Source organism: Chiloscyllium plagiosum, chromosome 25, assembly GCF_004010195.1.
Source record: "Chiloscyllium plagiosum isolate BGI_BamShark_2017 chromosome 25, ASM401019v2, whole genome shotgun sequence".
Taxonomy (NCBI): domain Eukaryota; kingdom Metazoa; phylum Chordata; class Chondrichthyes; order Orectolobiformes; family Hemiscylliidae; genus Chiloscyllium; species Chiloscyllium plagiosum.
Window position 1 is genome coordinate 45,906,053 of NC_057734.1, and position 26,674 is coordinate 45,932,726.

The following is a 26,674-nucleotide window of genomic DNA, read 5'->3' on the forward strand; positions in this document are numbered from 1 at the left end:
AGCTTGTTTTAAGAAAGTAGAATGTCAAGGTAAAAAGAAGAAAAACTGGGGTCCTCCATATACATTGTCATACTTTTACAGGGTTGGGGGATCCCAACTGGCCCAAGTCCACAGAGTTAAGAATTTTTGAAGAAGCCAAAAGGTTGCATATGACAATATTAATTTGCAAAACCCAAAGGGGAGATATCTTTATGGAAAAAAGGGGCTGAAATCAAAAGGTGGGAGCAACAAAAAAATGAAACTGATTGAACTTACAAATGCCTGAGGCACTGAATGTACTTCAGCCCCAAAGGTTTGCATGGATTTGTGTCAATATCAGACAAGCAGTTTCCATAAACAAGTCTCCTATGAATTGAAAACAACATTTGCTGTTTGTATAATAATTTCCTAGCAGATAATTGAACAACAGTCTTAACTTAAGCTTAGTGGTCTCAGGATGAACAGGAGAAAGTGATGAGCAAAGTGTTAGGCTGTGCACTCTGGCAGAAAGAATAAAGCGTAGTCTATTTTCTAAACGGGGAAAGGCTTCAAAAATCTGAATCCAAGTTCAGGATTCTCCTAAGGTTAACATGCAGGTTCAGTTGGCAGTTAGGAAGGCAAATGCAATGTTAGCATTCATGTTGAGGGGGCTAGAGTGGCCTTTATTCCTGGAGATATGACTTGCACAATAAGGATCTTAAAGCACACAAAATAGTGGAATTGGCCAGTTGCCATCCAGCAGTGAGAGATCTTTATGAATGTCAGATTTTTGGGAGAGAGATGGAGGAGAAATTGCATGGGAGGGGTCACATATTTTCAGGGATTCTGTTGCAATCTCATATCCCACTGCTCTGTCACATTCTACAATCAAAAAATGGAGTCTTAGGTTTCATCAATTTCACCTTCACTCATTAGAGAATTGCTTGACAGAGAAACTTTAATGTTTTTCAAAGTGGTGGCAATCTACAATAAATTCAAAAAAAGTTATATTGAGCCAGCGCTTCAAACACTTACAAACCCAGAGAATTCCCCTAGACACCAACCCCATTCAACAACTGATCAAACATCAATACCAACTAAACTGGTGGGTGTTATAGTATTTTCTAGCAACCTAGAAGGTAGACAGCTGAACATTTCCCATCATCCAAAAAAAGCTGAAAGGGCTTGTTTTTAACAATTCGATTTTGAGTTTTTGAATTTTCCAAGCCACATTTCAGCCATTTTACATTTTAAATACTGACATTTACTTCACTGTTAGACCGATTTATTTTTCACCTTGTAGTTGTAGAATAGTTCTGTGGTAACATTCACAAAAGGAAAATACTGAAACAAAAACAGAAAATGCTGGAGAAACTCAGCAGACCTGGGATACTACCCGTGGAGAGAAACAGAATTAATCTTTCTAATTTGGTATGGTACTTCGTCAGAACCCCCAAAGTAGTGGAACTCAACACTGAGCCTTAGAGACAATAAAACACCCAAGTGGAAAATGAGGTGTTGTTCCTCAAACTCACTGGAACATTGACGTTTCTGTCTTGGGTTTGCTGCAATGTAGGAGTAAGGTAATTTATTACAATGGAAAGCAACTAGGAGGTCAGGATCATTTCAGGACTGAATGGAGGTGTTCTGCAAAGTGGTCACCTAGTCTGCGTTGGTTGTCTTCAGTGTAGACTGAATGAGTGAATACAGTAAAATAGATTGAAAATACAAGTAAAATGCAGCTTCACCTGGATGGTCTTTGGGACCTTGGACAGGGAGGGAGGTGGTGACTGGGCAAGTGCTACTCTTTCGGCAGTTACATGGGAGGGTGCTATAGGGGATGTCAGGAAGTGTTAGGAGTGATGGAGGAATAGACCACTGTGGACTGACAGTGGCAAGGAGGGGAAGATGTGTTCAATGGTGGTATCCTGCTGGCTGTGAAGGAAATAGTCGACAATCCTTTGATCGCAGGGTGGGGACATAGAAACATGAAGGTGATGGGAACCCTATTATTATTTTGTAAGGGGAAGAAAGAGTTAAGGGCAGAAAGGGAACAGATGGTTTAGAGGCCTGTTTAAGACAATGGGGGAGAGGGTGGTCACGTTTGAGGCACCCCCAAGGTGGCAAAACTAGAACAGAATGACAGTTGGAGAAACTGGGATAATGGGTTATGAAGTCATACTTGACTCAAAACGTCAACTGTTGCTCTCTCCACAGATGCTGCCAGACCCAGAGTTTCTTCAGCACTTTGTTTTTATTTCAGTGGGAACACTCCTATCATGTAATGATGGGTATAGATAGTTAATGGAATCGGTCTTTTCCTTAGGATGGGAGATCAAGATTATGGGGCATGTTTTTAAAGTGAGGGGAGAAAGATTTAAGGCATGAGGCAATTTTTTTAAAAAAAAACAACAGATTTGTACTTCCTGAGAAAGTGGTGATGTGAGTACAATTACAACAATGAAAAGAGTTGGATAGATACACAAATTGGAAAGGTTTGGAGGAATATGGACCAAGATCATGCAGGTGTGTCTAGTTTAGTTTGGGATTATGTTCAGCAGGGACTAGTTGGACTGAAGGATCTGTTCCACGCTGTATGACTATCAGAACTCCAACTGAAATGGAAGCACAAAATTCAATAGGCTCCTTCAAATGACCACCCAATATCTACTGGGCAGAAAGATTCATAATACTACTTTGTAGAGTAGAGAATTTCTCCCTAGTGTTCAGCCCAATATTTATACCTCAGGCAAGGTAGATACTTTCCAAATGATCTGTTATGTTTTTAATACCTCTGGGACAGGTTGGACTTAAACCTGGGCCTCCAGCTGGGCATTAAGAGAAAGCCCTCCTTCAGCCAACAGATTTTAGATTAGATGTACATCACTATCACATTAATTGTTTGCAAACTGGATACGACCTTCCCTGCAAATCAACAGCAACTACACCTTCAGTCGTGAAGTGCTTTGGGATACTGGGGTATAAAAGTGTGTGTCTCTTTCTTTATCCTATGCAGAGCCTGTAGCCAGTTCAACCGCATTTTAAAATGTAGCTTTAGGGCCAATCTTTAATTAGCCAGCTGAAGGAAGCTGCTTAAAATGCGAGTCATTCAGAAGACTAGTATATTACACTGACAAACCCATGGAGACTCAAGTTCACATGGAGCAACAGGATTTGAAAATTGGTTTCAGTCTGTGTAATTGCTTGGATACTTTGGAGGCTCATCACAACTGCCATGAATCACATCTCATTATTTCCAGAGTTTGGTCATTTTCAGGTAAAATACTTTCATCAAAAAAATTAAAATGCAGAGCAATGTAGAAGCCATTTCAATCTGGCACTCTCTGCACGAAGAACTTAGTGTAGTCATGCCCAGTGCCATTTGGACTTTATTGTCATCCAATTCTGGGCTCATTTTCTCTTAAACTCCTATTCAAATTCACAGCAAGTACTGTATCAGATAAGATATATTTAAACCATCTTTTTAAAATCAAGTGTCAGTTAAACCATTGATTGTAAAATGGGTTAAACTCAGCAACAGAAAAATCAAAACATCTATTGACGTATGTAGAGTAATTGTTGATACTGGCCTTGATATTCTATTTTAAGGTATTTTAGTTAATGAGACACTTATGTCAAGCAAACAACTTTCAGGGTCTTAAACACAAAGAAGAAATAACATGCATTTGTATAGCACCTTTCCAAATTTCAGGATCTCCCAAGCATGTCTTACATCCAATACACTTGTGGAATGAGATGTTGCACTTGCATATGGCAAGATTCCAAACAGCAATATGATCATGATTAGATGACCTGCTTTTCAGTGGTGTTGTCTCAGGGATACATTTTGGCCAATAAGTCAGAGCGATCTCAGCTTCAGTTTAAAATAACACCAGAGGATCATTGACAGCCATCCGAGTGGGGCTTCTGTTTAACAGGTAATTCAAAATACAGACTAGCAACAAGGGAAAATAAAGGTTTTAGTCAAATAACATAGCTCACAGTTCCGTTTGGTCCTCCAGCTAGTTTGGCCATCTGTTATGAAAACTACACCTGATTTGGTGCTTTTTGTCTTTGCATATCTGCACTCAGTTGCATCCATGACATAAGTCTACTTATAGAAGCCTCACTACCAAGATGAGCTGGTAACGAAAACAGAAATTCAAAATTTTTGATGATCCTTTTGCTTTCTGCCGGAAGCGGTCAATGATAAATGCAGCAGTCCATCAATTCCCAAGCGGAATCCAGGACTCAGGGACATTGCTCAAATGTTAGCACCATACCCATCAGGAGTGAATATCTACATGGGACAGTGGTAGAAGACTGGCACTTGTGATGAAATCAATTCCATTTTAGTCTACAGTCTGAAAGTTGTTACATGAGACTAACATTTAATATTCCAAGGATTGATACATCAATACTAGGCAGATTTAGCTAAGAATTCTGTTGGTCAGTTTTAATAGGTCACACAAGGGCCAAAGAGCAGTTAAAAATCAGAAAGGTAAGAGTAGGGAGTCTCCATGCAACAGTAGTACTATAGTTTGCTGGCTCCATGCAGTTGGGGCTCAAATCTGCCAGGACTCCGAAGCCAGAGGGTCACTGGCCCCACGCTATTGGGCAGTTGGGGCTCCAGAACCCCTGGGGCAGTCATCACTTAAGTGAAGTTGAAAAGGGAGCCATCTTCTATAAAGCTAACAGAAAACACCTACAGCAGTTGTCTGTAAACTGAAGCTAGAGAGCTGGAAATACTGCCTGTAGCTAGATGCTACACAGTGTGGCCTTCCAAATCAAGTGGGAAGCTGGATTCTCCAAAGAGGCAGAGCAACTTTCTGGTGTTCAGTGGCTGGGACAGAGAGAGTTAGAACAGCTGCTGAGGCTAGGACTTCAGAGAAAAGCAGCTCAAATGCCTTGTGAAGAAAACTGTTTCAAAGAACATGAGACAGAGTTCTGAACAGATTGTTCAGAAAATTGTAGCATACTGATTCCATCATTTAACACGCAGTTTGTGGCATGTTTGACTGCAGCTTGTACATTAATTCACAGACTCAAGTAGCCAATAAATACAGAAATTACTGGAAAAGCTCAGCAGGTCTGGCAAAATCTAGAGGGAAATCCAATTCATGTTTTGGGTCCAGTGATCCTTCCTCAAACCAGCCAGAATTGGCATGAGTTGCAAACATTACAAAATTCAGGAGGAGAGAATTGACAAAGTAAAAATTGCTTTGTTTGTTCAAAACCATTGAATCTTGTGGCTTTGTTCCTTTAAAGAAGTTAAATCTAGCATTCTTTAAACAAAAAGCTATTAGTCCCAATCAGGATTACGACCAAATGTCAAGGTCTGGTTTGGGATCATAATTAACTTTCTTCTGAACACTACAGTTACTGATAAAAATTAATTAATTTTAAAAGATTTGAGCCAAATGGCAGGCAGGTAAATGGAGACAACTACAGATCAATGATCTTACTGATTAGCATAACAAAATTAAGGGGCTACACGATCCGGACTAGTTTCCATGATCTACATATGGATGGTCTTATAATGAGGAGACATTTCATCAGCCAGAGAGTGGTGGGCCTGTGATATTCACTGCCATGGAGTGCACTGGAGGCTGGGACATTAAATGTCTTCAAGGCAGAGGTTGATAAATTCTTGATCTCTCAAGGAATTAAGGGATATGGGGAGAATGTGTGCAAGTGGTGTTGAAATGCCAATCAGCCATGATTGAATGGCAGAGTGGACTCGATGGGCTGAATAGCCTTACTTCCACTCCTATTTCTTCTGGTCTTATGGAATTATACATGAAATAAAGTTCACTCCATTTTATACTGCAGCACCCAGATAAAACTCATGAATTTTCCTGTTTTGGATACATGTCCAGAGGACTACAAAACATTTGGTGAACATACTAGGTCATGGACAGCCTCTGCCTAATGAGAGATGGCTCATTGCACAAGAATATAAATGCTCCAATAGATTCTCAATTTTAACACCTGCTTAGGGGACTGCTTAGTAAATTGACTCAAATTAATCACATTTCATGTACATTTTATTCCTGAAATTTATCCTCTTCCCTCCTCTTTTGTAAATCTACCTCTTCAATCAAGCTTTGTGTCACCTCTCCTAATGCTGTCTATAGGATAGGGGTGAGTGAGTCCAGAACTAGAGGGCATAGGTTTAGGGCGAGTGGGGAAAGATATAAAAGAGATCTGCAGGGCAACGTTTTAACACAGAGTGGTACGTGTATGGAATGAGCTGCCAGAGGAAGTGGTGGAGGCTGGTACAATTGCAACATTTAAAAGGCACTTGGATGGGTATATGAATAGGAAGGGTTTGGAGGGATATGGGCCAGATACTGGCAGGTGGGACTAGATTGGGTTGGGATATCTGGTCGGCATGGATGGGTTGGACCGAAGGGTCTGCTTCCATGCTGTACATCTCTATGACTCTAAGTGCTTTGGAACATTTAAATACTACATCAATACAAGCAGTGAATAACTCTGCACTAACGCGAAGACCTTTATGGAGGTGGAGGCAGGTGGAGAAGTAGTCAAAACCAGATATAGAACAGGAATGCAAAACTTAAAAACTGCTAATCTGGGTTACACAACAGTCAATTTAATTGAGCCAAGCGGAGATTCCTTGCAACTAAAAATAGAAGACATTGACAATCACTGGAAAAAGACATTTTGTCAAAAGATGTGTGTCCCGAGACTTGGAATTTCTTGTTTTTGGCAGAAAGTGTAAGAGGAAACAACACTTTCCTGCATTAGGGAGTGCTGACTGATGGGCAAGTTAACTTGCCAAAGACATTGCCAGAAACAATGCAGCAGTTTGAGGATGACAGTTGAATTTTGAGACAAGCAGGTTGACTGATTGGTTAAGACATTTGTTGCTACGAGGAATGAACCAAATAGGCAACAAACATTCACCAAGTTGAAGCAGGCATAATCAGTTGACACGTTCTATCTGCAAAGAACAGAGCCCTGTGTATTAACATACATGGCTTCTAGAATGCAGGCAGCAAGAATATGTTGGAATAGACACTATGTGTACATGTTCATTCTGCCTGCGTACTGGAAGCTAATTAATACACAGATCCTGTTCTTTGCAGGCAGAAAGAACATGTACACATTGCACCTACTTCATCTCTATAAAATAGAGAACAGCCAGCCATTGCTGGTGCATTCCACAGGGCAATGTCTTGACCGAGCAGAGTCAATCAGGTTTTAAAACTGCGAAAGTGTTTAAATTGAAGTCAGTAAACATCCATTCTCCAAGTCAACACTCCTGCCAATCAGAATCCACTTACTAATCAATCAATCAGCACTCAAACAATACGGTTTGCCCTTTTAACTGATTATCTTTTATTTGAAAATGAATTGTCCTGATAAGTGGAAGACAAAACGCCTTTTCAATCATCAAGGTTTATATTTCCAAAGGACTGAATGCAAGATCTAGGGAGGTGAAAGAATAGGTTAATGTTTCAAATCTAACCATTCCACCTGGTAATGGCCAACAATTCCACTTAAACCCAATTGAGAGAGAAGCATTTGGAACATGTTGGAGAAGGGGAAGCTCCATTTCAAAGCAAGGTCCAAAAACAGCACACTGCCTTTAAACCTACATATCTGGCTCAGCATCTCATTCCATCCTCTGGTAAAATAAAAGCAGGAAGATTCACTAATGTTAGCAGAATCATCTTTCACTGCAGGGTGGAATATACTTCGCACGCAAGAAAAATCACAAATTAGCAAACAAAATTGCCAGGAATGTTTTAACTACAACTTCATATGTTTCTGATATGTAGGACAGTGCTGCCGTGGCATGAATGCCAGAGACACCTATCTGTGTGCCTCACACTCTTGCTAATGTCTCAACCACCATTGACAGACAGGTTGTGTCCTGGTGAAAGTCTTTATTTTAACTCCAGTACAATACAGTGAGTTGCTGCACAAAGTTGATGTAGTTTCAAGACAGATCAGCAAAGCAATGTATAGTCCCAATAGCTATAGGGGAGGGGGGGGGGGGGGGAGGGGGGGAAGAAAGCATTCAAATGTTTATTTCTCAAAAATTAAAAGAATTCAGGCATAAAAATCATTACATTTCTAATGCAGAACAAGCTTTAGAACTTGTAATATTATCAACCATTCTTGTAGAAAGCACACTTCTGACTGTCACGTTGCCCTCGCACTAATCAGTCACTACCGATCATTGCTCTTCAGAACACTGCACACATTCTGGACATATATTAACAACTCTAAAGCCTCAAATCTATACAGAACAAAAATCAGAGAACTATTGTTTTGATTTTGGGAAAGAAAAATACAAAAGTTTAAAAAGTGTTACCCAGTCTCTGAAGGCTAAACCAACAGATTTTACTTGGGATCGGCCAGCTCATGGGTGTCCCAGATTGATCCAGGAAGAGCTGCCTCCACTCCCCACCACCCCAGCCCCATAAATCAATTTTATTAAAAATAAAAGTTAAAAATGGAGAGAATTTCTCAAAAATAAAGGAAACGAACTTTTAAATCAGCTTACAAAGAGACAGTGTGTGTTATGGAAACAAAAGACAAGTTCCAGAGAACAAAAGTGCTCAGGCAGGGGAAGCAAAATTAACTTACCCAGTAAAAATATGTATAAAACCTTAAATATGCTTTTTCTTCTTCTAAATGTACAAAAAATGTTTTTTATATATAGGGAAACTGATTTAACAAGATTTTCCATCTGTAGTCTGCTTCAAGTATATAATTTCTGTAGTGTGACCCTGCTGGAAATTGGCTCAGTAACCAGACTGGCCCCATTTTTTCCCCTCCTTCAGCGGCGCTCATGTAACTGGGACCCATCCGCGAAGAGTTCCAAAATCATTGCACCGCACCAGGGAAACAGAATTCTGACAGCAAGAGTGCAGGCAAACAAAAAGTTACATTTAAGCAGTGATAGAAACACTTTATTTGATAGGAAATGAGAGCAATCTCACTTGTGACACTTTTTAAAATTTAAAAAAAAAGGAAAAACATCACAAAAGGAGGAATTTTTTTCTTTTCTAGACCTTCCTGTTAACACTGCACAAGAGACTTTTAGCAGCAGAGTGCACTGTTGCATGTAGTGAGCCCACACGACAAAAGAAAATGATTTAACCAGCAAACCATTGCACCCAAAAAAACTATCCACACTCCAATAGGGAATGGCCATCTGCCAAAAAAAAAAAGGATCATAACAGGAGAATGCAATAAAGGTAAAAATATATAATTATTTTAAAAGGAACAAAAACAAAGTTCTGGTAATGTGTCTAGTTATGAATCCCCATTTCCCAGGCATGTGCAAAGGAACTTCCTGCGTTCATTTAAAGTCATAACGGTCCAAAGACCGGGAGCTCAGCTCTACACTTAGAAAACGGATATCACATCCAGAAGACTTCTCTTTTTGTGCCCGGTTTTATCCAGTGCATTAGTGTACGGCAATACATGGAACCAGCCACATGTCTGTTCTTCAAAAATCAATTTCAGTGGTTCCTCTTTCTCCCCCAACTGTTCCCCATCAACACTGCAGCTGTTGAACACTAGATTCTTGCCTCCTGGACATCAGCCACAGTTTGGAAGTAACAGAAGAAATCAATTGCAAATAATGGGATTCAACTATCTCAATGCCACAACATTGTGACCATTATTCCAATCCCAAAACAACTGGTTTTTAAAAATAAAATTGCTACATTTATGGTGTATGATATATACACATATCCATTAATATACATGTATACACATACATAACTCCCTCCTCAACCCTCTCTATGCTGCTCAGCTCATCCAGTTGTCTAGTGTAAAAGCATGCACAGCTATAGAAGAGATACACAGTGGAGTTTAAAGAAAGGGAAGGGAGGACAGCCAAGTTCAGAAGTCACTTATAAAGCTACACTTCCCAAAAATAAAACTTCAATTATTCTTCTTTCACTCAAACTGTAAAGAGCGCAGGAAACAACAATTCCTCTATAGATGTCTACACAGTGTTTCACAGGAGAGAACACCAAACCTAGACAGAGAGATTAAAAAAAGCAAAAAGGGCTGACAAGAAGGCGACATCAATGGTTCAGCTGTAAGGTTTTTTTTTAAAAAAGTCAAATGTTATTAAGCTGTCCCATAGCAGAGCATTTTCTGTCCATTAGATCAGCCTCATACAGTCCTAAAATAGCAGCAGGGGTCTGCAGCACGCTGGTCATTCCCACCCATTGTCTTTAATCATGTGGGCCAATTCAATAATGAATTTTCCTTCTTTATATTTCTGACTGCTCTCAAAGGCATGTTCCTGAAGAGAGAGAAAAAAAAAGAAAGTGTCAGCAAGGAAGATGTGGTAAAATAAATGCATAACAGCTTATATATCCAAACATCTGAAATGACCAAAACAAAAAGGAGACTAAACAATAAAACATTAGCAAGATAGGCAATGTCAGAGTGATCAAGAGATCCTAAAAGGACCAGCGAGGAGTATGGTGAAATAAATAACCTAACATCTTGCCTCAGCCCATGCAAAACTGGTCACTGCATACACGCGTGTCACTTTCTCTGGTTCAGAATGTTCCTCATCCCACAAGTGCAGTTCCTGGGTTCTGTCACTCCTGATTTCATTGTGCCCAGATTTATCAAAGAACAAGTGGCTCCTTACTAGGACATTTTGGTGTCAGTCTAAGATCCATAATTAGTCATCTGGTCCTCTCAACTTTTTCACTAAGTCTATGCTTCTGACGTGCACTGCTCACCCATCTCTTTTGGGATTGGCCAGTGTTGGGATTGAAAAGGTTACCTAACATGATGTCCGACAGAACTAAGGACTCTTGATACCAGTCTCAAAACAGACTGGCGAATGCATTCTGATAACTAGATTTCTAAATCAGCCACTTGAAAAATAAACAAACAGTCATTCTCCCTGGCCACTGGGAGGGTGGAGGCAGAAAAGGATCCCTGATAGTACATGTTACTCATTAACTTGACTAGAAAACCACCTTCAGGTGACTGGATCAAGTGCACTTCTGTAAAGAAATTGCACTTGAAGATAGCGGACAATAATGCCTTAATTCCCAGGGTCCACACCATGTATGCAATTATGGCCTTGTCCTCAGGCAAAGTGAACCCCAGCGGACTGCCACTTCATTGCTGTTTATGAGGAATTCAATAATCCCTCTGCCTAGGCTGAGCAGCCTTTTGAAAGTCACTATAGCTGCCAGATGCAAAACTGAAATTGCTGTTTGATCATTTAAAAAAGAAACTGGATAGGAAATGCTGGGAATACTCAACAGATCAGACAGCTTACATGAAAGAATCACATTAACTATTTTTGCTCTTACCTACAGGTGCTGCCTGACCTGCTGAGTATTTCCAGCATTTGTTTAGACAAACATCACCAGGTCAGCCGTGTTCCCCCAGGATTAGAAAGCAAACAAGTGGGAAACCCGATCCTGCCTTTATTCAACAATCACTGGGCAGTATTCAAAAACAAAGTGAGCCAAAAAAGTGGCAGGGAATGAACATTTCCGAGTAAGTGTACCCGGAAAGAGACTGTTCCGAGACATATCTGAAGAGGAAGAGAAAAATGCACGAAGTCAACTCTTTACACAGCTAAAATTGGTCCACCACTGCAGGGAAGTAACAAGCTCCATCCTGCTGCTCTCTCAATGCAATCCACTTCTTAACAAGAGGGTGCAATTAGTCACTATCCCAACAGCCCAACCAAGGGCCATTGTAAAAACGGCCACCTAGAAGGACAGTACACTCCATAATGGGGCTAGGCATAGGAAAGATTGATATGTTAGACAACCAGGTGACAACACTGTTTATATGATTCAGTGGCCCAATAACCTGCTCTGAACATTTAAAGTTTTAGTGCATTCTGAACATCTCCCACATCAAATTTGAATGAATGTGATCAGTCAGACGTGAAAAGGGGGGAGAATAAAAGGAGCCAAAGATTTCATCTCCACTGTCCCCCATGCGCATTCCCCAACACCAATGCAGAATAAGAGCTACAAGGAAACATACGTATTTCCATCCCAGAGTGGTTTTGCAGTTTTCACAGTAGATATCCGCTACAGCATGCAATCCTGTCAGCAGCACTCTCTCCTCAGCAGGGCCACAGCCCACATTCACCCTGCACAGAGAAAGATTAGGAGTAGTCAGTCTATTGCTTTTCACATAACAGACCATAAATAAATACTTTAGTAGAGCCAAAACATACCCATTGACTTCATATTGCATTATATTGCTGAGAAGCAAATTATTTGAGGGTGGCAAATGATTAAAGGCAAGGCTCATATTTACAGATTTTTAAGCAGAGAGATTAAAGGAGCAAACAATAATGGGTGATTTGGAGAACTAGAACAAGTCAATGTTAGAATTTCTAGAAACATTAGGGTTGGAGAGACACATAGGAAGTGAATAGGGACAGATTGAAAGAAAAAGATTTCAAATTAAATAAGAGGGGGGAACTGGGATGGTTTGGTGAAGACTAACATGATACAAATACAGCTGGATAAGTTTAACTGATAAAGTGAAGATGGTAGTAACGTCCCAGTATGGAGCAACCGCAGACAAGAGAAAGAAAGCATTGTTTATCTTTTAACTTTATTTTGCTAACTTATACCAAGAAGAACTAATATAGAACTTTTAGCTTTATTTCTATATTTTTCTACCAATCTATTTCAGCACCTAAGATTTGTACTTTGTACCCAAGATGGCACAATGTGTGGTGGCATTTTCCATTTTGCACTGTACTCCTGTACTTTTGAACTTGAGCACACGCGACAATAAAACCTAATTCTAGATTCAAAAAGAATCATGAAACAGCACCTCTCGGCTTTGATGGGGTAGACAAAAACTGGACATTATAGAACTTTGTGCACCCCCACCCAAAAGAGGATACAGGAAATCTTTGTCTTACTTCAGGTTAAGAGACCCACACTCAAATTGCCAGGTGTAATGTTTAAAACAAAAATAAACAGCATTCTGGAGAGGAACAAGAGAGGCAATTGTATTACTCTTGCTCCAAATATACAGCAAGGGAGGTCAGTCTCCATTCATTGCCTTACAGATTTTCAGTTCGTGCTGTGCAGAGTTTCCAGCGGCATGTTACGTGGCTCTCCTGAAATTTAAGTGAGATGGGAGTGTGGAATTTAAACCAGCTCATTTTGCATCCCAAAGTACTAAATACACCTTGGAAAATCCTACTTCTCCACTGCTCTCCGCAATATTTTAAAGACAATGTACAAAATAGCACATTCTCAGAAATCTGGTCTGTAGTATTTGCACCACACGGTGTGCCATCGAGAAAGTGTGCTGCAGTAACTCACCAATGCACCTCCAAAACAGTGGCGTCTACCACCTGAAAGGGCAAGAGCAGCAAATGCATTGCAACCCCACCACCTGGAAGTTTCCTTCCAAACCACCTTGCCATTCTGAGTTGGAGCAAATCACCATTCCTTCACAGTCACAGAGCTAAAATTCTGAAACACCCTCTAACAACATTATGTGCGACCCTACACCACATGGATTGCAGAGATTGAAGGGGTCAGATCATTAGTTTCTCCATGACATATAGGGATGGGCAATAAATGCTGGACCAACCAGCAAAATCCACAACCCATCAAAAATTTAAAAACAAACAGTTTCACTATCACTTTTTTGTAATGAATTATGGACAACGTGTAATAGTTTACCCCTTTCCTATGATGCAGTCTTCGGTTACAAAGCTGCCAATCAACCATCTTAACGAACTCTTTATTCCTCTCTCTTTGCACCAAACTCTTCTTTCCTTCTAAGTTCTTGACGATGTTATCATTTCAAAGGCTCGTGGCTGTACCCAACTTTTTGGAAATTCACTTTACACTAAGGTACAGTGGCTCAGTGGTTAGCACTGCTGCCTCACCGCACCAGGGTCCCAAGTTTGATTCCAGCCTTGGGTAACTGGCTTTGTGGAGTTTGATTAGATTAGATTACTTTACAGTGTGGAAACAGGCCCTTCGGCCCAACAAGTCCACACCGACCCGCCGAAGCGCAAACCACCCATACCCCTACATTTACCCCTTACCTAACACTACGGACAATTTAACATGGCCAATTCACCTAACCTGCACATCTTTGGACTGTGGGAGGAAACCGGAGCACCCGGAGGAAACCCACGCAGACACGGGGAGAATGTGCAAACTCCACACAGTCAGTCGCCTGAGGCGGGAATTGAACCCGGGTCTCTGGCGCTGCGAGGCAGCAGTGCTAACCATTGTGCCACCGTGCCGCCCACGTTCTTCCAGTGTCTGCGTGGGTTTCCTTCGGGTACGCTGGTTTCCTCCCAGAGTCCAAAGGTGTGCAGGTCAAGTGAATTGGCCATGCTAAATTGCCCAGTGTTAGGTCAATTAGTCAGAGGGAAATGGGTCTGGGTGGGTTACTCTTCAGAGGGTCAGTGTGGACTGATTGGGCAGAAGGACCTGTTTCCACACTGTAGGGAAACTAATCTAATCTAGAAATAGGATTTCAGACACTGGTCAGAGTGCTAAAACAACCCTAATCAAAAGTCACAAGTGATATTTAAATGTCCAACTGTGACCAGTGTGAACTCTATCATTCTATGCTAAACTATCTGCATACATCAGCAACTTTGCATAGATTACAGGGAGTTTTTTTAAAACCTGTGATTCATAATTCTGACACACTTAAAAATGCCCCAAAGAAACAAACAAACAAAACAAAAACAAAAAACAAAACCAAAACAAAATCACAAAAGCATTATTAAACTATATTTAACACAAAGCCACTAGATATTGGGATGGGGGAAAAGGAGGGTTGGCATGGCAAAAGCAGCAAGTTTAAACATTGTAACACAAATAATGGAGAGGTAGAATATAAGCTGAAAATGTGTTGCTGGAAAAGCGCAGCAGGTCAGGCAGCATCCAAGGAGCAGGAGAATCGACGTTTCAGGCGTGAGCCCTTCTTCAGGAATTAAGGGCTCATGCCCGAAACGTCGATTCTCCTGCTCCTTGGATGCTGCCTGACCTGCTGCGCTTTTCCAGCAACACCTTTTCAGCTCTGATCTCCAGCATCTGCAGTCCTCACTTTCTGCGGGTGGAATATAAGGCCTTGGTAAGTACAAGTTTGCGTATGTAATGAATTTATGATGCAGAATTTAGTAGCCAACAGCTAGATTACAACTTGTCGTACCCTCTTTTTATACAGTTAAATCACTTTTCCTCCTAACTGCAATTTGATATCACACGAGGGGACATTCTCACCTTTACAGAAAGGGAAATGGTTGAAAAGAGGCAGTGAGTGAGCCAGTGAAAAGGCATTGAGAGCAAGAACAAAACAGCACAGGAACAAGCCCTTCTCAGCTCTCCAAGCTTGTGCCGCCACATTTTGCCCTTCTATACCAAAACTCTCTTCACTTACAGGATCAATATCCCTCTATTCCCTTCCTATTCATGTGTTTGTTCAGGTGCTTCTTGAATATTGCTATTGTGTCTGTTTGCACCACATCCTCTGGCAACACGTTCCAGGCATTTACCGCCCTTTGTGAGAAAAATGTGCCTCGCACATCTCAAACCTCCATCCCCCCCTTGCACTAAGAACCCATGTCCCCTAGTAATTGACCCCTCCACCCTGGGAAAAACCCTCACTTTCCATTCTATCCATGCCATTCACAATCTTATAAACTTCTATCAGGTCATTGCCTAACCTCCTACATTCAGTGAAAATGAACCTGGTCTATCCAACCTTTCTTCATAGCTAAAATCTTCCATACCAGGCAACATCCTGGTTAACCTTTCCTGTACTCGCTCCAAAACATGCACATCCTTCTGGTAATGTGGTGACCAGAACTGTATGCAATATTCCAAGTCTGGCCTAACTAAAGCTCTAGAAAGCTGCAGCATAACTAACTTGTCTATCCTTATACTCCGTGCCCCTTCCAAAGGCAAACATGCCACAAATAAAATGGGTGAAAGCATTGTTGGTCTCAGACAAAAGGCCTTAAAATCTAAAAAGAGAAAGCTTCTAAAAATTAGAGCCTCTTCCAATATGAAATAAATGAATCTGTGTGGACATGTTACAATTTCAAAAAGACAAACCTGTAAAGTAGGGGTAAGATGGGAAATGTTAAACAAATGGAATAAAAACATTTTAATAAACAGCGGCACAGAGAAATAAAGGATGAAAACCAGGAAAATGAAGTTAAAAGCAGTCCCAAGCCAACTGCAGACTGAAAATGTAGTGAATGGTGACTAGAACAATTGCAATTTACCCAAAACACAGGGTCTTGTTTTATTTCCTGTCACATACAACCACAAGTTATAAACAGTCTGGGGAGTGGGATATCTTTGGTCTAGGTGGAGTGAAGTTGATGACTTCAGTCTTCCCAATATTTAGAGGAAATTTCTGCTCATTGCGTGCTAGACGTCCAACAAGCAGAGATAATTTAGAGACTGGGAGAAGTGGTAGTGAAGAAGATTGGATACTATTGATGTGTGGAAACTAACGCTTTTTCTTTTGGGTATTGTTGATGACACGCAGCATGGTAAGTATGAAGTAGAGGGGGGCCAAGGATGCATCCTTAGGTGGTGACGACCTGGAGGTAATACCGATAGACTAGATCAAATCCAGGTAAAGTCCCAACGTGGCAAATGGTGAAATTTAATTTCACATTTTAAAATAAAATTTAATTAAGACCCTAATGATGAGTCAGCCACATTGCTGTCTAATGTAATCTAATCTAATCTAATCAAGAGTCAGCCACATTGCTGTCTGTCTAGAGTCACCTTTAGGACAGACCAGGTAGGATGGCAGTTTCCTTCCCTAATGGACATTGAGAAAACCTATGTCCATTAGGGAAGGAAACTGCCATCCTACCTGGTCTGTCCTAAAGGTGACTCTAGACAGACAGCAATGTGGCCGACTCTTAATTAGATTAGATTAGATTAGATTACATTACAGTGTGGAAACAAGTCCACACCGACCCGCCGAAGCGAAACCCACCCATACCCCTACATTTACCCCTTACCTAACACTAAGGGCAATTTAGTATGGCCAATTCACCTGACCCTGCACATCTTTAGACTGTGGGAGGAAACCGGAGCACCCGGAGGAAACCCACGCAGACACGGGGAGAACGTGCAAACTCCACACAGTCAGTCGCCTGAGGCGGGAATTGAACCCGGGTCTCTGGTGCTGTGAGGCAGCAGTGCTAACCACTGTGCCACCGTGCCGCCCAGTGGGTCATCAGGGATGACCTAGCCAGTAATATCCACATCCCACGAATGAATTTTAAAAACCAAATCTACAGAGCTGGAAGAGAAAAGTCATTGCAGGATTATCTGTCTGTGACCATGTAGTCAAAGAATACAACAAGGCAAATATACTTGCACCCAGCTGGATGAGTGTATGAGGTGTTCAGGAGGATAGTGTGGTCAACAACAGACAGGTGGAGAAGGGTTTGTTTACTACAATCACTGTCACATGTGGGATGTCATTTGTTACGTTAAATTGTTTCAGAACATGACATACATGGAAATAGGATTTTGGAGGGATTAAAACATCCAGGGTTTTGGGGGGTGGGGTGGGGGGTTGCAATTGTGACAGGTGCAAAAGGTTCAGTTAAAAAGATGTTTTGAAGTGGGGGGGGTCTGGTGAAGTGGAGGTGACAGGAAGGGTGTCATGGTAGACAGCTGTGATACTGGTAAAGTTGGAGAATGCAAACTGATATGAGGGTAGCATCATACTGTTCTTTCTCCGCACCACCACACCCGATCCACTAAATTAGTGCATCAAGCCAGTTGTTTTGGGATAATCCTGCCTTACGGGTGCACAAAGTAACAGTAATGTGTATATTTGTGAACATCAGTAAGATACCTCCAGGTTATCACCTAAGGACACATCCTTGGCGCCCCCCCCTTAACTTCACACTTACATACTGCCCCTCATCAACAATATCCAAAAAACCTTTAAATTATCACACAGCTTGTTGGGACACCTAGCACAGGATGAGCAGAAATTTCCTCTAAATATTGGGAAGAGGAAAGTCATCAACTTCTCTCCACCTAGACCAAAGACACCCAATCCCCAGAAACCAAGGTGGAACCGGACGTTTATAACTTGTGGTTGTATGTGACAAATTATGAATAGAGTCAACCCCATATCTGTGCTGTCAAAAGACCAATATTTTCCATTCCCCAGCGCTCCTGTCTCAATCATCACTCATGCCTTTGTTCTATTCAGGCTGACGTGCACTAGCTGGACTCCCATGTCCCACCCTCCACATACTTATGAAGCCTATATTAAGTTCTATTCACCCATTATTCCTGTATTTACTGGTCTGCAGTGGATGCCACTCAAGATACATCTTGTTTTGAGGTTACATCTTTTAATCCAAGTCAATAGCTTTAATGTTGACCCTTTCAACTTATTGGTGCTCCTTTCAATGCCGGTTCCTCTGCATCCCCAATTTTAATTGCTCCACCATATCCGTAATCTTTCAACTGCTAAAGTCTACCTCCTTTAAGACGTTCCTTAAAAATTGTTTGATAACAGACTGTTTTACTACATTTAAAGAGACGTTCTACAAATCCAAGTAGTCATTAAGTAATCTATGTTACAGTTACTTAAAATGCAGCACAAGTTTTGTTGTGGAACAGATTTAAAAAGTGATATGTCAAAAAATAAAATATATAAAGAGAAAGCAGAAAAACACTCAGCTGGATTATGTTGGATTTGAGAATGCAAGCTAGTTCAAATGTGTTAAGGGGTGGGCAGAGGGAAAGAGAAGAAATAAGATTCCATATTTAACGTAAGTGCATTACCCCTGAGTGAATAGAATGTGGAGCTTGCTTGCACAAGGAGTGGTCAAGGTAAATAATACACATGCATAGACTGAAGTAGAAGTGAGATAAATACATGGACAAAGAAATGGAAGGTTATACTGACTAGGTTATATGAAGACAGATAGGAAGGGGCAGGGAATATGTATATATGAACCATAAAAGTAGACCATAAGCCATATTTATGTGCATAACTATGTAAATGCTAAAATTATAGCAATTTCTCATCATGAAGTTCTTGCATTCAGCGGTTTTAAAAATTTTCAATATATAATTTCAGTTGCATCACACTAACCTTTTGCTATAAATTCTGTGTCTTACGATCTTATATTCCACAATCACCTGATGAAGGAGCAGCGCTCTGAAAGCTAGTGCTTCCAAATAAACCTGTTGGACTATAACCTAGTGTTGAGAGATTTTTAGTTTTAAAAAGGCTGTCCTTTAGAGCTGCTGGAGACTGGTACAGATGGAAAGGATAGGACAGGACGGTCCTGTCTCAGCAACTTAACTGAATATGTATCGTTATCAGTTTGAAAGATGGTGGAAGCCCAGTTAAAAATAAAAACTTTTCTGGAACTCTTGATGATTACAATGAAATGGTCATGGGTACTGAGTTGGTGTCAGGACTTCTGGAAGGGTGTCAGAGTGGGTGGGGTGGGGGAAATAACTAACAAGGGGGAAGAAACTTAAGATAGTGCGCTGCAGACTAAGGTCAACATTTAACACCTATTCCTAATTGCCCTGAACTGAGATGATTGAGCAAGTGACTAAAAGGATACAAGACTGCAAGAATGTGTAATTTTAAAAGAAGGATGGGGGAGGAAGAAAAGGGAGAGTCGGTGAAATGAAGCCTAGATTCTGTCTCAATGCCCGTATTCACTCAAGAATGGCATTACAGCCAAACACAATCTTATTCTCATCAGATATCCACACACATACACATCTCAGCATAACCACTGAGAAGCAAATATTGAGGGGGCACTTGGCCCATTTAATCACCCTTCATTTCAAATCCCCAGCCCACAGGCATCAGCAGTTGCCAAAATATTTCTCCGTCTAGTGAACTTTAAACTTGCTCAGTACTCAAGATCTCCCTGATTTAAAACAGTCCAGCACTGAGTCACATTATTCCTCTCCATCAGAGAAAAAAACTTGTTGATAGATTAAAGAGATTTTATAGCATGGAAGAGGCCCTTCATCCTGCTGGGTCCACAACTGTCTATTATTCTAATCATTCCTTAAGCATTGGACCTGTGGCTTTGTATTCAGATAAGCACTTGCACACTACTCAAACATCTTGCGGATCCAATCTGTACCATATTTTGAGGCAGTGAATTCCAGACGCACAACCTTTGGGTGGGGAAAAAAAAAACAGGTCTTCAAATCCCTTTGAAACCTTTTGCTCCTCCCCTTCAAACTATGCCCATGGTCACTGATCTCTATCAAAAGGGGAAAGGTTCCCTTCTCCTCCCTCCCAAGTTGAAAGAACAGATGGCATTCCAATTCCACAAGAGGTTAACCAAATCACAGCATGGGATCAATTGCCTCGACTTGAGTTGTGGGACGGACACCATCACATTATGTAGTGACACCCATTGGCAAGGGGAGTGCAAAACTGACCATGGTACCTTCTGTAGCCAAACATCCTGCTGACACTGAAGCCAAACTGTTACACAAAGTACATTTTTGAAATCAAAAGGCAGCCAACATCAAGAACCATGAAAATGAGAAAGAAAAATTAGGTTAACTTCCAACTATTCTCCTCCTGTATAAGGGAGAAATTTCAAGACAACTGCTAGACTGAGAAAGTAGACAAGAACCACAGGGAGCTTTAAAGCACTTGGTAATCCAAAATAGAGACCAGCCCTTACATTTCTTCAGTTCAGTATGTAAAGAAGTGTGAAGCCTCTTCACCTTAGGTGAGTCAGCTCTATCCAAGGTCCATGACAGATTACATAATAGACTTTTCTATCTGCAATAATTCCACGTTCTTCCTAGATCATTCCCAAAATAAAAAATAAACAAGAAGTGACCTCATTAGCTCCACAATCACTTAGGAAAACCAACAATCTTATAATTCAATGTACCGTATATTCTCTCATTTGTTTACAGCTGTGTACAATGTTATCTTGTATTTCAACACTTTGGTGACGTACTAACAAAACCACACAAAAACACATTTTACAGAAACGGATTACTTTGCTTGCAGCAATTTTAACTGAAAATGTGTTGCTGGAAAAGCGCAGGTCAGGCAGCATCCAGGGAACAGGAGAATCGACGTTTCAGGCATAAGCCCTTCTTCAGGAAAGTACCCTCCCTTTCAAGTTCCTTTAGCTTGTCAAAAGGAAATACATTGCTCAAAGCCACTATACCTTACTGTATATAACCATTAATGCATACTTAGGAAGTCAACAAATCACACTCAGATATTCAAATAACTGGCTTGAAACTGAAATCGCTGGAATGACAGCAATTTTACACCAGAGAAAAGCTTCCCAAAGCCACATTGTATTCAAACTACTGGAGGAGCGGATTCTACTTTTGAAATATCTATTCTTTTCTTGAATAGACAAATGTGAGAAACTGGAAATATCCACAAGAATTAGAACCTCCAAAGTTAAAATACAAAAGCGTAGAACAGGGCTGGTCCAAGCAATATACATCAAGGTATGAAATTAGTGATCCATTTTGATTTAGTCCCCTCCTTCTCTCCCTACATCTGCCTTCACTTTTTCCTCACATAAGCGTTGCTCTAATCAGACTTTGCTCGTTAATGTTTCACTAGCCACATGGGTGTTTTCTTAGTGATGGAAAGCAAAGAATAAAGTTTTAGCACAGCCACAGGTGATTTGAGGAAATATTAAAGCACTACTGCAAAACCCAACGGAAAAAAACAAAGCCGGAGTCTCCTCACTTAAAAAAAACAAAAAGAAAAGTTGTAAGATTCACAAGCACTTCCAAATGACTGAATCACCCATACCATCAATCCAAAGACCAGCAAGTTGCCATTTAATCCTGAAATTTGTTTACACTGTTCTTAATACATTTCCTTCAAATGTTGAGCAAAATAAACAAAAACCTGGTAGGGTTCCTCAAACACTGAGGAAGAAATTGCAAGCACCCATAACGCAGCATCAGCAAATACTCTTCCATATCCAAAAGGCATAGGCCTTATTAATGGCAAGAGGAACTCCAACCCTACCTATGACATTCATCAAAATGTCTCACCCATAATTCTCCTACCTGACACCCAAAGATTCTGTAACCCAGCAGAAACTACCCTCCAAACCACACACTCCGGTATGGCCTCTCCCCAGTCCAATTTCTTATTCAGCAAACCAGACAACCAGAAACTGGTACCCTTTGCATAAGCAAGTCCTGATACGTAATGATAGAGTCCTACCCATTGCACATACAACAGCACCACTCCCAGTAAACTTAAAAAATCAAAGCAACAAGTTGGGTTCAAGCACAAAGCTTTAAAAGGTCTTTTAAAGGGACACCATTGAAGGGATTTCTGTTTTGACATATAATCAACAGACACTCCAACCATTTCATATTCTTGTGTAATGCAATTTTATGCCCCCCCCGCCACACACACACACACACACACACACACACACACGTATGTAAAAAAAACTGTCCCTCATCTCTAAGAACTTTCATATTTGAAACTTAATTTAAAAAATCACAAACAGAGCCACACTTACACGGAGTTGAACAGGTATGCACGTCCCTGGCTACCTTGGAACGACTGAAAAAGAAAAAAGATAAAGATTAACATGTTTGGGACCAGAAGGAACTAAAGACTTCAAACTGAATTCATCCTGTATAAAAATAGCTGAGCTCTAATTTCCACATTGGTTAGCATGTGGGTTCCACCCAAAAAGGCCTACTTTAAACCAAAAACCCTAATTAAGTACATGTTCAGACATACAAACTCAGAAGCTGGTCAGCAAAAGAGAAACCACCTATTTACTACAAAAACGATACTTTAAAAAAAGGAACTTGGTTTCAGTTTGATTTTTAAAAAAAAAAATGTCCTGTTCGGATTTAAAAGTTCTGACCATCTTAACCTCAATGATCCTTCATTCTTGGCCACCATTGGGATTATAGGATGTGGAGTGGGGAAACCGGGGAGTATGGCTTATGTATAGTCAAGCAACTAAGCACTGGAAACCAGTCAATATTAGAAACTCAGTTTCTGGAAGAGAAGGCAGATAACATTTCAGGAGTTATTATCTCTGCCTCAGGATACCCAGTGAGAAGTGCACTTGGAATCTTTTGACCTCTCTAGATGAGAGCACAAATACACCCAGTATGGTTTGACAGTGATGTCTGACCGAGGCTGAGTGCACAGTATTCCACAGTAATAGCTGCAAATCGTCACAAATAAGTTTAAAACATAAGCTCGAGCAACAGCAAGACAGAGCGAAAACTTAAAAAAAAACCGAGGCAAATAATAGGGATGGCTGATAAGCTGAGGGGTAGGGGGATAAATGCTGGGCAGGGCATTAACAAGAAGGGTGTGTGGTGGAAAATAGGTTGTATGGATTGCGCTCAGCAGAGCCAACACAGAACTGGGGGAGATAGCAAACATGGAGGAGGACACTCACGGTCTGAGATCATTAAATTTGCAGTGGGAGGGTTCTTCCAGACTAGTAGTGATTTGAAGAAGAATGTAGTGGCTCGATTAGTAAGTTTGTGGACAACATAAAGATTGGAAGATTGCCAGCCAATACAGCAGAATATAGACTGGCTGGAGACTTGGGTGGAGAAATGGCATATTGAGTTTAAGAGGGACAAATGCATTTCGGAGACATATACAGTAAATGACAATCTTTAGTCGCATCCAAATACAGAAGCACCTAGGCATACATGTCCATAGTTTCCTGAAAGTGACAGCGCAAGTGAGTAAGATGGTTAAGGAAGCATAGGACATGCTTGCTTTCAGTTGGGGCACAGAGTATAAAAATTGGCAAATTATGTTGGAAATGTATAGAACTTTACTTAGTCTACATTTGGAATAGTGTGTACAGTTCTGATCTCCAAACTACCAGGAACAACGTGGAGGTTTTGGAGAGAGTACAGAATCAGATTTACTAAGATGTTGCCTGGTTTGGAGGATATTGGCTATCAGGAGAGATTGGACAAACTTGGTTTGTTTTCACTTGTATGTCAAAGGATGAGGGCAATGTAATGGAAGTTTACAAAATTATGAGAGGCATCGATTGAATTGATAGTTGCAGTCTTTTTTCCAGGGTGGAAATGTCAATTACTAGGGGACATCAGTTTAAGGTTAAGAAGGGATAAGTTTAAAAAGGAGATGTTTAAAGGCAAGGTTTTTTTCAAAAGGTGGGTGCTAAGTGGCAGGAATACACTGCCTCAGGAGGTAGTGGAGACAATAGCAATGTTTTAAGAGGCAACTCAATAACTACATGAATAGGCAGGGGAGGGGATATGGACTGTATACAGGCAGAAGATTTAGAAACTGTCAGTGCAGTCTTGATGTGCTGAAGGGCCTGTTCCTGCCCTGTACTGTTCAATGTTCTTTGATATCCAGCCAGATGAGTGGAGCTTTAAGAGCGCTGCAGTCAGCCTGAGACAGAAAGCTAGCGTGGAAACCTGGTGTGCTAAAACGTGACAGGCAACTGGAAGCTCAAGATCATATTTTAGGGATGAGGATTGGATCAGGATGTCCCAGAGGGAATGGTCCCTGCAGAACTCCAACAAGGAACAGGAGGGAGGGGGATATTGTGCCAGTTGGTCACAGGAAGAGAGAGACGTATAATCTCAAAAACATCCACTATTTTCCCCTCAGAAAAGTCAAGGATTCCCAAGCAGTGTCCATATCAAACTCATTTCCTGCACTTCGGCCTTCACCCCTTCCCTTCCAACAACAATGTTATGGTGCCCCAGTTCTCACTTTTCGCCCCAAAGGATCATAAGCCACCACATTTCACCCTTCCACCAGGATACCAGCATCAGACGGTTCTGTCAGCATTCCACAAGGTATCCTGAGAGAACAGTCCCTGCACATCAAGACTGCACTGACAGTTTCTAAATCTTCACTCCCCACATCCCACGTCACTTACTCATGCACAATTGCAGAAGATGCAATGTTTGAATGTTTAACATCTCCCTCCTCACTATTCAAGACTACAAACATACCTTCCAGGTGAAGCAGCAATTTACCAGTACTTCAGTCTAGTTTACTGTATTCATTGCTCATAACATGGTCCCCTCTGCAGTGGTGAGAAGACGACAGGCTGGGCAACCACTTTAAGGAACACCTACCCTCTGCCTGTAAAATGACCCCGAGCTTCCAGCTGCCTGCCTTTGTCAATGCGTGTCTCTCTCAAGCCTGCTGCAATGCTCCTGCAAAGCTCAACACAAACTGAAGCAACACCACCTCATCTTCTACCTAGTTACCTTACAGGCTTCAGGACTCAACATTGAGTTTAACAATTTCACTTCTCCATGGGGATAGGTAACAAACATGCTCCAGGATCCTGTCTTGTATGAGCTGCTCCCAACACTGCCAACCCATTTTCCACCATTGACAGCTTCTCATTAACAGAGGAGAATAGTCACTTCTGTTGATTCTCCTGCTCCTCGATGCTGCCTGACCCACTGTGCTTTTCCAGCACCACACTCTCGACTCTGATCTCTAGCATCTGCAGTCCTCACTTTCTCCCAGCTTCTCATGAAACACACTGTCTAACATTTATCTCCTTCTCAATTGAAGGATAATATCATGGCTTGCCTGTTTATCTCCTCCCTCCCCCCCCAGTACTTAGTATGGATGCTGAAAATCTGAAGCAAAAACAAAATTTATAATTTGGTTCACCGTACTTCAAAAGTCCAACACACAACGGAGGAAGAGGACGAGAATTGGTTGCTTAAAAAGCCTGCATTGAAATCCACAGGCAACAGAATAATTGATTTCTTCTAATTTGTACTTACTTCCTATTACTCTTGGGAGAGCACGCGATCATTTTTAAGATGGCACTCACTGAATATTTGGCCACTAGATTCATCACATGCAGGTCCTCCAAAGTGCGAGACATTTGAAACGAATTAGATCTTGCTATATTAAATAATTCTAAAAAGCATGAGCAATCAGAAATACAGTGGCCTGTACCATGGAACCACCTCCAGAATGATCAGATTTTCAACTCACTTTGTTATGGACAGCACATTGTACATTCCATTAATAAGTTGGCACAAGTACTTATTTGTTGCTGAAAATGTGCCAGAGTTGATGAGAGAGTGTGAGGCAGACATTAGTCAGGAACAAAATCAACTGTGTGCAGCAAGCATTTCTGATTGGTCCCACATTACATAATCTTTCCATTACCAACAGGAAACCCACACCTCTCCTGGCAGTACAAGGTTACAGCTGGGAGAGTCCAGAACTTCTCTCCTGTACCATCATGTCAGCTAACCTAGAGGGATACTGCAGCTTTTCAGTGGTTCTATACTGCTTTATCATTCTCTGTGCTTCAGGATTGCAATGTTCATGACAGAGAACTATTTCAAATTATAACAAATTTGATGAACCGTATTGTTGAAGAGGAGTGTGTGAAACGGACTGGTAAGCTAGAGGAGATACATGTTAGGAAGGAAGATGTGTTGGACATTTTGAACAACTTGAGGATAGACAAGTCCCCCGGGCCTGATGGGATATATCCTAGGATTATGTGGGAAGCAAGAGAGGAAATTGCAGTACCGTTGGCAATGATCTTTTCATCTTCACTGGCAACGGGGGTGGTACCAGGGGACTGGAAAGTGGCGAATGTTGTGCCCCTGTTCAAAAAAGGGAATAGGGATAACCCCGGGAATTACAGGCCAGTTAATCTTACTTCGGTGGT

General features: G+C 41.1%; 1 protein-coding gene across 5 annotated transcripts in view; it reads right to left on the reverse strand.

Moving 5' to 3' along the window:
* Nucleotides 1-8,766: 8,766 nt before the first annotated feature.
* Nucleotides 8,767-26,674, reverse strand: part of ypel1 (yippee-like 1) — a 45,726-nt gene continuing 27,818 nt past the window's right edge. For all 5 annotated transcript variants that reach the window (XM_043716082.1, XM_043716080.1, XM_043716081.1 and 2 more), the window contains 3 exons: nt 22,511-22,554; nt 11,986-12,094; nt 8,767-10,258 (listed from right to left, as the gene is read on the reverse strand). In XM_043716082.1, coding sequence (XP_043572017.1) covers nt 10,169-10,258; nt 11,986-12,094; nt 22,511-22,554 — 243 coding nt within the window. In that variant the 3' untranslated portion in view covers nt 8,767-10,168. The remainder of the gene's footprint in view (nt 10,259-11,985; nt 12,095-22,510; nt 22,555-26,674) is intronic.